The 14,639-nt window shown below is 40.4% G+C and overlaps 1 protein-coding gene across 2 annotated transcripts in view; it reads right to left on the bottom strand.

Moving 5' to 3' along the window:
- Nucleotides 1-14,639, bottom strand: part of vps50 (VPS50 subunit of EARP/GARPII complex) — a 118,234-nt gene that overhangs the window by 64,171 nt on the left and 39,424 nt on the right. For both annotated transcript variants that reach the window (XM_030063729.1, XM_030063730.1), the window contains exons 12-13: nucleotides 10,728-10,868; nucleotides 271-403 (exon numbers count right to left, since the gene is read on the bottom strand). In XM_030063729.1, the coding sequence (XP_029919589.1) occupies nucleotides 271-403; nucleotides 10,728-10,868 (274 nt within the window). The remainder of the gene's footprint in view (nucleotides 1-270; nucleotides 404-10,727; nucleotides 10,869-14,639) is intronic.

The following is a 14,639-nucleotide window of genomic DNA, read 5'->3' as shown; positions in this document are numbered from 1 at the left end:
GCTGCAAAACACAAGGTCGTGATGACAGAAGCTGTTATGCATGAAGAATCTACTAGTTTCTTCAAGGGCCTCTGGTGTTCTTGCAAAGTTGCTGTAATATTTATTTTCGGGCCTGTCATGTACTGCAGAGATGAGATGCCTCACGATTTCTACCAGCAACTGTGGACCTTTTTGTCCTCACCTGGCAATGACTTGTGGAATGGCTGCCATGTGCACAAACACACCATGGTTGGATAACAGATAAAAGATAAAATTCTGAAAAATTCTTACCTGGGGTGGATGTGGCCTCCTCCTTGTCACGCTCCTCATGCCATTGCATGGTGCGATGGTAGCTTAGCATCACCTCCCACAATGCCTTGCACAGATCTGTCAGGCAAGGGATATAGCTGTCCGGGGTAATATGCTGCCAACAGAGAGGTGGTGAAGACAAGGTCACTGACTTTCATTTGCACTTGGCTTCCCTGAGATACTTAGTGTGACTTTAATAGAGTTATACAAGTCTGTGTGAGTTGCTGTTAGAGGGTTTCATTTCTTTAAAAAAATAAATTTACAAAATCATATATATTTCAGCAATCATTTACACAGTGATGGTGACACATGCTGCTGTGCTATTTTGAAATAAATTTGATATCTAATGGTTTTAATAAGTGATTTTAGATTTAGATTCAGCAGGAAAATTAAATATGCAACTGATCAGCCGCCCACAATACTGTAGATTTTAAATAAAGCCTGTGTGTAGCTGTCATTTAAGGACACTACAATATACAAAATCTAGCTTTTTGTTAATAGAAATTCATTGCTTTCATCTCATGTAAGGACTAATTATAATTAGGGTGTCATCAATAAGGTGTCTTGCTGTTGCACAGAGAGGAACTTCACACATGCCTCCGCTGTGCGCAAAATGTTACAGGGCTTCCTTAATGAGTTCAAAACCAACAGGCACAAATAACCGACTGTTGTAATAATGTCAAAAGTGAATGTGACTTAATTTGTGTAAAAAGTGATCATTTTAGCAATCATTCAAACATGTAAAGGCAGCTCAGAAGCTTATTTATTCTTTGGCCAGCAATGTATCTTGCACAACAGAAAGTAATCATTTGGGATATGTGCAAACTGCCGTTGGTCATCCGCACAACCAACATCACATCTTTGTTCCCAGGAGCTCTTGGAAAGCCAGGCAGTGCAGAAAAAAAAAAAGAGTATATGTGTTGAATTATGGTTTGGCCCAACTTGGGTGAGGCTGGCACAATTATACATTTTAGAGGCCACTGACAAAGCTCACAGCTCAACAGTATGACTCACCAAACAAGCCTCATCACCATGTCCAGAGACAAACTAATCACTGCCAGATGATACAGCGCTGTTGACAGCAGCTCCACATGACTTTTGTTAAAACTATGATTATGAATGAGTGTGTCTAGGCCTCTGCTGCCTCTCGCAAAAACATGGCAAATTACACACAGCAAGCCTCGCACGCTGGTTCTTTCGGCGGAGAGGAAACGGCACCTAGCAACATGGACCCCGAGTGCTGAAAAGCTAATATAAGTGCGGCTCCACAACAAATTATGCATTATTTTCTCTTCAACGTTGCGCTGGCCTGGACATCACAATCCTGTAAATTAGTCGTGGCTGGGGTTCTAAGCGATAAACCATCGCTTTCCAAGAAATTTTGTCAACAGAAAATGTCTTGGTGAGACTCTGAAGTAAATTCATAACTCAGCGAGAAAGTGAAGTTATTCTTTGACCGCCATCTCCACAGTTGAAGGAAATTAAAATAATTGGTGGGCCTGTTAGTGATGTTGGTGTTGTAAAAGTTAAACACTATAAAGTCAACAGCCCCGGCTTGGGAAAATGAATAGTATCACAACACCAAACTGTGAAGTTAGGCCCAAGATCCAGGTCTTTTGAAATATTAAAGTGCAAACTTTAAAAGAGTTGGTTATATACGTGAGGAAATATATTCATCCACTCATACTGTCAACCATCTTCTTTCAAAAGCAGTGTAACAACAATATATCCTGCAGCAGCTCTGGAGATGATGATCAATAGCGTTCTTAGCAATGCAATAAATCCTCATTTCAATTTGTTTTAACTGCACTAAAATCTTGAAAGGTTTTAACACATTCACTGGGTAAAGGACATTAATCACTTTTTTCCTAGAAAGAGATAATGTTTGTGTAGCTGGGCACAGCGGCAATTAATCACTGAGAGTAACATTCAGATAAAACGAACAAAATACAAACCTCTAGTGGGCAAACTCTTTAACTATTGCTCAGCTGATCACACTTATCCAGCAACAGTGGGCACAAGTAGACTGCAGCTTGTTGATTTACGCAAATACAGGACAATGACATCAGATAAATTTGTTCATGCAAATAGTCGCGCATAGGATTCTCATCACCACACCCCAATAATGAAAACAAGAGGTTGGAGGTCATTCAAACCTTTGCTGGTTCGGTTTAGGGCTGCACATTAATCTTGCATGATTGTACAGCATAATGTGATATTAGGATCCACAATTTGATATTTGTAGAATAGTTGCATATTGGCAATACTAAAACTATTGAAACTAAATAATTATGATCACACTATGCAGCAAAAAAGCAAAAAAAAAAAAAAAAATCTGCATGCAAGTTCAATGATTACCTTGAGGTATCAAAGGTTGGCTCTATCTGCTTAAAACAGAATCTGCAGACAAAATTACTCCCATTCTAGTGTAAATTGTCTTGCATAAGGTTGAAAACACCATTGCTAACAAATACAGCTATGTACTAAAAACAAAAACAAAAAACCCTGCTACATGTGCTGCAGTTGTGACTGGAAAAACATTATAATAATAATAATAATAAAAAAAAACTTTATTTGTATAGCACCTTTCATACAAGAATTGCAGCTCAAAGTGCTTCACAATAAAAAGAACATTTGAAAACATTAAATAAAACATTAAAAAGAATAAAACACAAATTAAAAGGAAAAGGCTAAAAGCGAGAACTTTGAAATAAAACAAAAGATGCAAATAAAATGATAAAAGACAAATAAAACAGGAGCTAGTTAAAGGCCAGAGTGAAAAGGTAGGTCTTTAATCTTCTTTTAAAGATATCTAGTGAGCTGGCTTCCCTGATGTCTAAAGGTAGTGTGTTCCAAAGCTTGGGGGCATACGTAACAAAGGCGGCATCCCCAATTTTCTTTCGACTTTTGTGGGGAACCAATAAGCCAGAAGCAGACGATCGCAGTGCTCTTTGGGGTGCATAGCCAGTAAGGGAGTTGGCAATGTAGCTTGGTCCTAGCCCATGAAGTGCTGTGGTTTAATTAAATAATTAACATTATTTCTTACTTTTCTTCAAAGTAATGAATTACTCCCTGAGAAAAGTAATAAGTTACACCACTTGTTCAACTACTTTAGCATTACATCCTAGTTATAAGCTAAGGAAGCAGATCTGACAAAGAGAACCTTAGTGGTTCTGTGGCAGCCGTCCATATTAGAGCACAATGTTGCCAAGCAACTGGACTGAGAGGGGACAATGTTAGGGTTGGCGGGGCACAAAGTGTGTGTGTGTGTGTGTGTGTGTGTGTGTGTGTGTGTGTGTTTGTGTTTGTGATCCTCAGTGGGCCTGATGAGAAGAAATAACCTAATCTACTCCTCCACAAAACTGTTGTCTTGTCCTTTTAGTGAGTGTGTTTGTGTGTATATGTGTGTGTGTTGGGGGAGGTTCTATCCCCGTTTCTAGTGGAAAGTACACCGATGTATCTGAGAGTCAAAGTGAGAACACAGCCCTGCTCTTTCTGAAATGTTCAAATCCAACATCACATGAATCAAATCAACATATTAAACTAAAATGTAGAAAATGTAACTCATGTCATACTAGGGGCCTTATTTAGAAATGTGTATGCACCAAGTGGCATTTGAAAGACATGTATGCCGCTTTTGACGCAAAAACTGGGATTTGTAGAGAAAAACGTATCGTGAGAATGTTTCTGGAACTTTGATCCATACGTGCCAACACTTAGGACACACAAAACAAAAAAACTCCCATGGGAAGCAGTGAAATCAAGTACAGTGTAATTAATGACCCTCTGATCAATATGCCAAAGGGACATTCAGGCCATAATCATTGATTTGGTGAATTAGTCTTAACGGCATATCGTTTTCCCAAACAACATCTGCCTGTTCGCAGTGAATTGTTTTTTTTTTTTTTTTTTCAATCAAATGAATGTGAAATGTTGAATCAAAATAAATGGCACCTTCTTTTCATCACCGTTAATTAAGGTTCCCCATCATCAAAGATCATCAATTATTGTAACTAATTAATATAATTATAATGTAATTACAATATGATTGTTAAAGAACAGCTATCCTCACTCCTGTTTACAGTGTCCTTATACACACCTAATTCAGATCTACTTTACAAAAGCCATCTGGTTTTCTGGAGATGGTCACATATCATCATGTGCATGTTAAGCTGCATCGGAGAAGTTTTGAAAACACAAAGCATTGAGCGTGTTTTCCAAGTGTTTGTGGGCAGGTGGCTGTAAAAATGAAGGGAAGCCCACACATCAAACAAAGGAGCTGGTACAGCGGGTTCCCTTGATTTAGCTGATTCACTTCTTTTTTGGAGATTCAATCATCACCTCCACCCAAAGGGGGGAAAAACAGATATATATCTATAAAACTTGCAATGGATCAAATACAAAGTCAGCAATCTGTAGATCTGCCACGCCAGCATAGAGATAGTCTTCCCTGACAAAGAAGAAACTCTCATAAACAAACACACACAGAAACACACACAAATCAGTCCACTTGTGCTGGCAGGGCATTGACATGATGGGTAAAAACATTTTGAAAAAGTGGCTTAACTATAAAGGTATATGTGGTATAAAGGCAGCTGAAGCTCCAAAGTTTGTGGACATGGACATCAAAGGATAAATGCACAAGAATACAAAGATGTAGAAATGCTTGTGCAGACTTTATACCTAACCAGAGACTAAAATACAACATTAGTGGCTTTATGGTTAGTTTGATGGAGTTCACAAACATCAGCTGGCACCAAGACTGCAGCCAGCATCCACGTTTCATCCAGCATGAGATAGAATCATCAATACAGTCAAAAGCAACAGCAATATGGACAGACGATTCTGTCAGAGAGACAAAATACGAGAATTATTATTGTCATTGTTTACGGAGCTGCAATGCACAGGGGACCTTCAAGAATCACCGACTACAATATCAGTAACACCAGATCTCACCAGAATGGGATACAAGATTGTTTGACACATTTTCTGACGACTCCGACACTGTCTCACACGCAATTTCATGTGAACTTTCACAAAAATCTGCAAGGCACTACACCGAAGTTCACAGGGCATACAAACGCAGATTCTGAAGCGCCAACTGAATCCCTAAGGAATTCAGATGGAGAGGAAAACCGAGTGCATTTTGATGTTTTTCAGAGCACAGTCAGGACACAGTCTTTTTATTCCCCAGGGGGAAAAAAAAATACAAGAAGCATACAAGTAAAAGACAGGGAAAAAAAACAAACAAATGATGATTGGGGCATCCTGGCCCAAGGATCACCAATCAAAAAAAGATTTCTGTGAGAATAAGACCTCACTTTGCAATACAAACATCTACAGGGCTTCGATGTCTATTGCTGCTGTGATACGCAAACATGTTACATGAGACCAATTTCCCTCCAGAAGAGCTTGGGTAATAAGGGCTACAATCTATTTTGGCAGTGAACTGGTTTCACTTGATAATGAAGCAAGCTGCTAACTAAACATAAAAAGCATTGAAAGCGACACAGGAGCTGCTGAGGATCATGGCACTGGTTAACAAAAAGTACAACACATCCATATCCAATCTACCGCCTCGCAAAATGGTCCGTCCTTGCGGGACACAACAGCACTTAAAGGCCGACCTGAATCAAAATGATGGGACCTCGGACAATAGAAAGTGGGATGAATCATTATGGGAGAGCAAACACTGGATAATAAAAACATAGTTAGTGGAAATTATTATAAGGGTGTTTTTTCTGTCATCAGTAGACCTTGGTTGTGTTTTTAGATGAGCCATTATACAACCTGCAGTTTCAACAAAGCGATTCCATTGGTCACAAATCCATCGTAACGGTATTGATAATCTCTGAGGGTAATGATCATCCCTATGTGATCAAACATGTAACTGAGTTAACTTCCAGTAAGCCATCTTTCTTGCTTTAGCTCAAAGTCCTTTTGTAAACACACAGTCAGTCTCGTTTTTACGGGTTCATGATAGATCGCTTGTATAAAACCAAAAGTTAAGGTGAAAAAAAAAATGTGTTTTGGGGATGAAAATGAGGGATGTGTTTCACTCTCACAAGTTGGATTACTTGGAGTATTTTGTCTCTGACCTCCAATTCTAAAATGTTGCACAATTTCAAATGCAAGATAAGCTGCTTTGAATTAACCTTTACTGTCCACACAGTGCTGATTGCAGTGGTAGAGGCACTCATGTGACCCGTCTGAAATTTGGATGCAAAGTTGAAGAGGCGAGAAGGTGAAGTAGAGGGCAGAGGAGGAGCTTATTTAGGTTTATACAGAAATTTCGAAAGCTGAAACCAGGAACTAACATGGTGGTTGTAAACTGTATAGTGGACAGGCCAACAATGATGACTCTAACACTGCAAGGGGTAAACCTAGTGTAAAAAACTGCAAAAATGCATGTAATATTTCATAATGTAGCTTTAAATCTGTTTTCATTCACCCCTTTGAATGAAACTTTTTAGACAGTACGTAAGCACTGGTAAGTGTATGAACCGATATGGGAGTCTTTTCTTTGATTGTGGGTACTTCAATGATACTGCACACCCACACGTTATAATCATAATCAAAAGAAAAAATTCCCTCTCATGTATTCACTTCTTCTAAAGCCTACAAGAAGTTAAATGATTAAATAGGCCCAATGCACACTTTTTTTTTTTTTTTTTTAAACATGAGCCTAAGGTGATCTGATCACAATCACACAGCCTTAAATAGAGGTGTGAACAAGGTGCAAGCGATGATCTGATCACTCAAACCGCCTTCGGAGGTGGCCAGGGATGCATCGGGCCACAAGGCATTTGTAGTGTGGACATTAATTCGCTAATTTGCTATGCACGATAATATCAGGTGTTAACGGCGATACGTCTCGGCAAATCACATGAGATAGATGTTAAAGCCCAGCATGAACAGGGTCATAGACACTCTAAAAATACTGTTGCAGCTACTCTGGCTCAAAAGCACAGGATACAGTGTGGAAGTGGTAACTGTCATGATAACTATAGCCTGTGCACTTCCTGCCATGTCTGTCGTGGTGGCCTTTGCTCCCTTGATCATCAGCCCAGAGCCACCTATGGGCCGGGGATGTGTTCCCATCAGGGAGGGCAGTAAGACGGCAAAGAGACCAAGGAACTGAGGAGGTGTGAAGCAAACCAATAATGATGAGTTGTTATGTAATATTTATAAGCCCTTTTCACAAATAGAACTGACCTTTCTGAGTTCTCCCATTTCCCCTGAATTTTAACTTGCACAACTGAGTGGCAAGTTCAAAAGGTATAATGTGGGTCACTGTCTTTTGACCTTTATTTATCCAGGGAATGCTGACTTGTCCTGCTTGCTTTAGCTACACACTCATATACAGCTCCACATAGTCAGTGGGAGCTGGTCAGTACAAGCACTCCCACTTGGATTATTTACATTCTGTCACAGGCCTATGTTTTAATACCTGCTAAGGAAACATTATAAAGCAAGTAAGTCAGTGTCCCTATGCTCCCAAACATGAAACAACCTCAGACAGGAACATGGGAGGGAGGTTTCCCCAAGGGTCAGAAAACTCAAATAGTGAACTTTCTCAGTCTTTCTTCTAATTTTTTTGTGATTTTCGATTTCTATGTAGACATTTTACATGGGTGTTGAAGGAAGGGTTTGCCGGTATTTTGTTCAGGCAAATACACCAGTTCCTGCTTTGGACATAAATGTTAAGACAAAAAAAAAAAAAATCATCTATGTTTAAGTGTTAAAGGAAGCACAGAAAAGACATGATCTTCCCTCAAACGTCACTGAAGACACAGCCACAATATGCTGTGAGTGGCATGCAGATTAGCTGTTTGTGTGAGTACACACATCTCCCTCTGAGTGCATGCGCTTTGTTGTGTGTGTGTAGCCCTATCAATCATGATCACACAACCAAGAGTGAAATGACATATCCCATCAATCTAGAGCTAGGGAGAAAGTGTGTGTGTGTGTGTGTGTGTGTGTGTGTGTGTGTGTGTGCGTTTGTAGTGCCAGTGGACTCATCCAGGCAACACAGCGTGTTGACAGGGTATCCATCAAACGGAAGTAAATACTGGGGCGTGTATGTAACCAGCGTACGGTTTCATGCAAACTATTTCAGGGAAGCGTGAGACATTGACATCAATATGAAGGGTCAGATCCACAGGAACAGAAAATGAACAGAAAGGAAGAGAATGGAATAAACGTGTGAAAAGTTAAGTAAGTCACTTCAGCTGCAGGGCGATTTTTTCTCTCTCTCTCTGAGCAAAAAATACATCATAAACATGTTGTGAAAGTAGGGTGAGACACCAAACTAGATTTAAAAATTTATATAAAAGATTTTCCTATTGAGGAAAACATTGCAAAAGACTACTGTCGTTTAAAACCAGGATGACTTCACTGGTCGTCTGTGTTTCAGCGAAACTGAAAAAATGCAGAATTCCAACTGGGAGACAAGCCTTATCATATAATTGGATGATTGTACCTTTAACAGCTGTCTGCCTTTACACTGTCTTGTTTGCATTCATAGACACTCTGTGCACTTAAATTCATACGGCCAATTCCCATTCAAGACCAACCTTTAACTTTAATAAATAAATAAATAAATCTACAAATCTACAAACTGCACTGCAGAGGAATCCAAACCACTGCTGGGATTCCTGCTGGTGTATCTACAGCGTCACCCTGTCAACAACTGTAGTAACTTTTGTAACTGTAGCCAGTGAGGTCAGGTTAACCGGCCAATATTCCCAGCTCCCGACAGCTGTTTTTTATTTACATGATGGCCAGAACACTAACTGTGTTAAAGTTTATTATTTATTTTTGTAGTGACAAAATAAAACGTTTCCCCTCTCTATAAAGAGGAGGATTACATGCATGGAGGGAGCAACAACTTTGATCCACTATTCCCCTATTAAAGACTTATAAACTAAAAAAAAAAAAAACCTGCCTCTGACTAGAAGTGGGCATGACTTGAATCGCCCAGCCTTATGAATGAATACAGCTGCAGCCATGTCACCTACCAGCTCAGGCAGGCAAGCATGCCAAGACTAGGGGAGTACGATGGAAAAGAGTGGGAGGAAGGGGAAGAGGAGACTAGAGGCTGACAAATTCCTTTGTGATGTCAGGACAGAGTGGGACAATAAAGCCTCTGGAGGGAACAGGAGTCTGGAGTAATAAATGTCTTGTACTATAATCACCTGAAAGAAGCTTTAGATCTGAAAGTTGGCATCTATTATATGTTTTTTAATTCGTTTATGCGTAAAATGTATTCATATACACTCTACCTCAGTTTCTTTAGTAGCATTTCCCTCACGAAAACTTAAAAGATGTTTGGTTCTATAATTGTAAACAGTAATAATTGCGATTCTTCACAGCCTAAATTGACTTCCACAACCCATGTTGTCTTCCTCAGGGGGGAATTTTTTTTTTTTTTTTTTGGTAAGCCACGTCACAGGTACGAGCAAAGCAGATGATGCCCAAGGTAACGGCTGTCAAACAGACTGGCCAAATATGGAGATAAGGGTGAAAGAGAAGAGAACAAAGACAGGTGACATTTCGACAGAGACCAGAGAGATGTGAGCGAGGCCCTCCAGCAGGGAGGAACTCTCCCCCCTCACGTCTTTACACCAACTCTACAAGACCCTGGTCAGATTGTGAAAGGGCCCCCGGGGAAGACAACTCACTTGCAGCAGTTTGTGATGAATTGGTCAGGTTATTGCTTGCTGGGCAGGCAAATGGGATTTATTGTGAACTGCGGACAATGGGCGAAGGAAGAGGGGGAGATATCAGGTGGGCAAGAGAGAGAGAAATAGACTACATTTCGGCGTTAGACCAGAATAGGGGAACCAGTCAAAAAAAAATGCTATTCAGTGCATTGGTTCTGCAGCGTGAGCAAGATTAATTATCTCATGGTGAGGGGCTATGATAAAGAGCGCCTCGCACTCGAGTGAGAACTTTTTTTTTTTTTTACTCTTACTCTCAATCACTTCAGCCCTGCTCTCCTCTTCTCCTTCATTTCACTCCATTATGAGGAATATGTACAATCCCTTGTCGTGAAATAAGCCATTTTCGCTTGGCCAGAGGGCAATAAAAGAACAAGGGGAGTGAAGTGTGTAAATGTAAAATCGTGTATGCGGGTGTGTATATAAGCATTGTCATGAGTTTCAGGGTATTTGTCATTTTATCAGAGCTGTGGGCAGATGGTCTTATATTTTATTTGAGCCCTTAACTCACTTATTAAAGACATGATTAACCATGTAAACAATTTCTCCTGGTGAACAGCTGCTATATCACAGATAGAAAAGTGCAATATTAGTGTAATTGACCACAAACCTGACACAGATAAAGAGTGAACTAATTCTGTGTGTGCGCGCACAGTTGTGCATACGTGATTGCACTTCAAAGTAAATGTGTTTATGTGCACACGCCCAGCCTCTTACCGTGCAGAGATCTTTGTACTGCATCTTCTGGAACTTGGTGTCTGCGTTGCCGGCGCACAGCTCCACATATCCCAGCACCACCTGGAACACAGTGTTGTGGATGGCCTGGGTGAAGTGCATGTGGAGCTGGTCCATGGCCGTCTGCAGGAGACAGACAAACAAAAACTGTTATGGGAGAATACGGAGTAACTGGTAGTTGTCCAGACATGGATGCCAGCATTGATCTGGCAGTGTGGACCAGTGAAGGGCAGACAGCAGGGCTGACCTCCAGGAAGCAGATCCTGACCGCCTTCTGAACTTTGGTAACACTAACTGACATATTTTATTATGCAAGTCACAAACAGTTAAGCCAACTAAAAGCCAATTCAATCTTCTCTGCAGTGCTTAAGGTGTTTACGGCATGGACAAGCACGCTCAGTATCAACAGAAGTCTGTCAATTCACAGTTCCTGTGGACAAAATAGCGGCATGTGAGCTGTTGTCATAATGATGCAGCGCCGTTCACTTCTGACATTTCTTTTAGAGCAACAATCCAGCCTATCAACGCATTGTGGCCCCTGCATCACTGTCACAGTGTTCCAAAAATCCAGTCGTGCACAACTTTGCGCTGAGACCCTTCGCAGACCCTCCACGCAAAGTTTCACATGATGCAATTAGGTAATATTCTGTGTAGACCAGACAGACAGCAAGAAGCATGAATTGGTTTTAAGTCATTCAGAAAATGAGGTTTCTAGAATTTCCAAGGGAGCATTAATTGCTCATGATTTCACAAAAGTATTTATAGTACAATTTTGTTTCTCTAGTTGTTCTTTCCCAATTTAATTTCCTCTATCCTTTATTTTCTTCAGTCACAAACTTCAGTCACATTTGCTATCATTTTGTTTTTCTTGCTCCCGCCCACCACCTTGCAGCAGGATCCCAGTCAATCGAGGACATAGGAGTCATGGGAGGTGCGGGTGCTGTGCCGAGCAAAGTCCAACAGGTAAGGAGTGTTATAACTTTATTAGATTTTCTTTCCACAAGCTCAAGATCACAACTGATCAGTTCCACAAGAGTAATCCTGTCTGACGTAGTTTCACCTCATTTGTGTGGCTGTGCGTAGCTTGAACTGTAAATGAGAAAAAAAGAAAAGGAGGCACAGTTTCACCTCAGTTCCCTGACCAGTACCTTCTAACTCCCATTAAACTGAGCGATCACACTTAAGACAAAACGATCAATTAATTGCGCAGCCACACTCGCTCATCTGCAACTATTTATAAATAAACAAGTGGATGCTTCATTGAGACAAATTAAAAAGTAAAGCCCAATTAACGTTAGAAAAACAATCCTGGTGTCAGGCTCATTAGACTAAGAGCAACCAATTTATCTGAGCCAGGAAATGAGGGGGAGAGACTAGAGGCCAACGTCTGGAGAAAAAAATAAAAATGGTCTGCGGTGATATGTTATGTCAAGACCCTTGTAAGGCTGATTAGCTCCGGGATGACAAAATTCATGCGTGTATCCAAGTGAACAAGAGCCGGGACAAAAGTCTGCGAATGTGCCTGTTTGTGTACTGCAGCAAAAAACAGAGCATTCAGATAAACGACGCGGAGAAAGGCCAACCGTGAGAGACATACAGATGCAGAGAGAGTGCGATAAACTGAGATCCACCAAGAGTGAAAGAACAAAGAGGAAGCACTGAGCTCATGATTTTGAAAAAGTTCATTATCACAGGAATAAGAAAAACATTATTCATTCTTAACAAGCGCTCATGACACGGTCTCCGCCTCACTGATGACTGTTCATTTTCAAGAGGCACAAAGCTTATTTATGCTCATATTTCTGATAATAATGACGCATTATGTGTGAGGGTGTTTTCATGTCAAGTGGGGCTCTTTTCATTGTCACTTAGGCTATTTAGCTATGTTTTGTTTAAACCTTTGAATAGACTCCACACAATGGTGCTGACCTGTATATTATGGAGATACTAAGATAATTTGGGTTCACATTTCCCTGCCAGTAATTCACAGAAACGATGCTGAATAAAACAACAGGTCACCGTGGTGTAACATGATGAGAGTAATGTTCATTACCATCCAGTTTGGTTGAATGACAAAAAAGTATATTTAAATTTTCATTGTAACAATGTGTGATAGCTTCAGGGAATTATTTTGTTGTTTTGTGTAAAATATGCTTGGCTGTGTCGATATTAATTCCTGGATGTCACACAAATTTCATCGACTCAACAGAGGCAAAGCTGAAGTCCTTGTCACTCGGCCTCAGAGATTAAGCTGCTTACTTTGACTCTTTGTTCATCAAAACCAAAAACCAGGAGAGGAATCTAGGTGTTACGTTTGATAGCAACCTCGGTTTTAAGACTCACTTTAGTAATGAGTACAAAAGCGTTTGGTTTCACTTTCACCATTTGTCTGAGGTTTACAATATGCTCCTCCAAGCCGAATGTGAGAAATCTGCTCATGCATTTGTTTCATCTAGGCTGGAGTACTGCACCTAACTGTAAGCTGGCATGTGCAAATGTACCTTGAACAATCTACAAAGAGTTGAAAACAACCAAAGCGAAAGACCACACCACACCAGCTTCTTAATCTTATCACTACCTACATGTAGCCTCTAGAAATTATAGGAAACTCATCTTGTTAGTTTATAAAAGTCTTCCTGCTATTGCTCCTCTATCTTTCTAGTAAAATCACTGGATACATGCCAGCCAGGTATCTTAGATCATCCCACAGCAACCTATTAGCTCCTCCAACATACATTTAAAAAACAGTCTGCTTCTGGTAATTACAGCCTTGAGCTCTGGAGCTCTCACATTCAGGCCATCAACACACCGTGCTCGTAATATTCACCTTAAAACAAATCTTTAAAGCACTGCTTTTACATTGGTTTTAATTGTTACTCTGGGTTTGATTTAATCTCTGCACTGTTTTCTTCTGTCTCTGTGACATACCTTGAACTGCATTTTATGTATGAAAATGTGTAAATAAAGTTCCCTTGTGTTGCCTTAAGTTACTGTGTATGTCTGAACGCAACAAACTAATAACAGAAAACTTCAATATCATTCCAGCATTCTGACGTGATCAACTTTACATGGCAGGTCGAAATGACAGATAGCCACCTGTGTGCACATGCCAAAGGAGGGCAAATGCCAGAAACATCATATCCTGTAAAAACACCAAGCATCCAAATCAGTTTCACTATCGAAAACCATGCATTTCCAGGAGATACAATAAAATGTGACATGGCAGGCCGAGCAATTTCTGACAGCATGTCCCAGACACCGACTGGCACAACGTTCCCTCACAACCCAGACTTCAACTTATTCAGGTTGGGAAAAATTAAAGTAGGTTATTGACCCAGTCTGGAAACTTCTGGTGAAGAGGAGTAGACAGCTGGTAAGAAGGGTAATTTAAAGTTTCAAACCTAAACTCAAAGTCTGATATTTGATGATACAAGACATCAGTTTAAGGGGTGAAAAAGAGGACACAGGGTGGGTGAAAATGAACAAAGCTGGAAAAAGACTAAGGGAGTAAGACAGAGAGGCCAAACCTATTTACTACTGTCTACATCTACTTGGCATCTCCATGGAGCTGCCCCTGAGGTCAGCTGAGAAAAAAAGGAAATCTGTACACTCTGTTTAGAAATCTGTGTGCATAGTTTACAAAACCCTGCTCTCGCATTTATAATACCTGCCCTCAGATTATGAATTCATGCTTGCCGATTTGTAAAAAGTGCCCTTGGATTGTGGCTGCTAATCTATGAGCATGAATTCATAATCCTAGGGCACGGAGGGCATGGTGGTGCTGTGTTGGGCCTTTCAAGTTTATATTCAAGATGACTGACCCCACTGTGAAATCCATCAGTCCCTCAGGTTTTGTAAGGCCAGCGGAGGCTCAGAAATTGCGTGGGACAAACA

The sequence above is a fragment of the Myripristis murdjan genome, chromosome 11 (genome assembly GCF_902150065.1).
Source record: "Myripristis murdjan chromosome 11, fMyrMur1.1, whole genome shotgun sequence".
NCBI classification, from domain to species: domain Eukaryota; kingdom Metazoa; phylum Chordata; class Actinopteri; order Holocentriformes; family Holocentridae; genus Myripristis; species Myripristis murdjan.
This window is presented reverse-complemented; position numbering and strand designations above follow the sequence as displayed.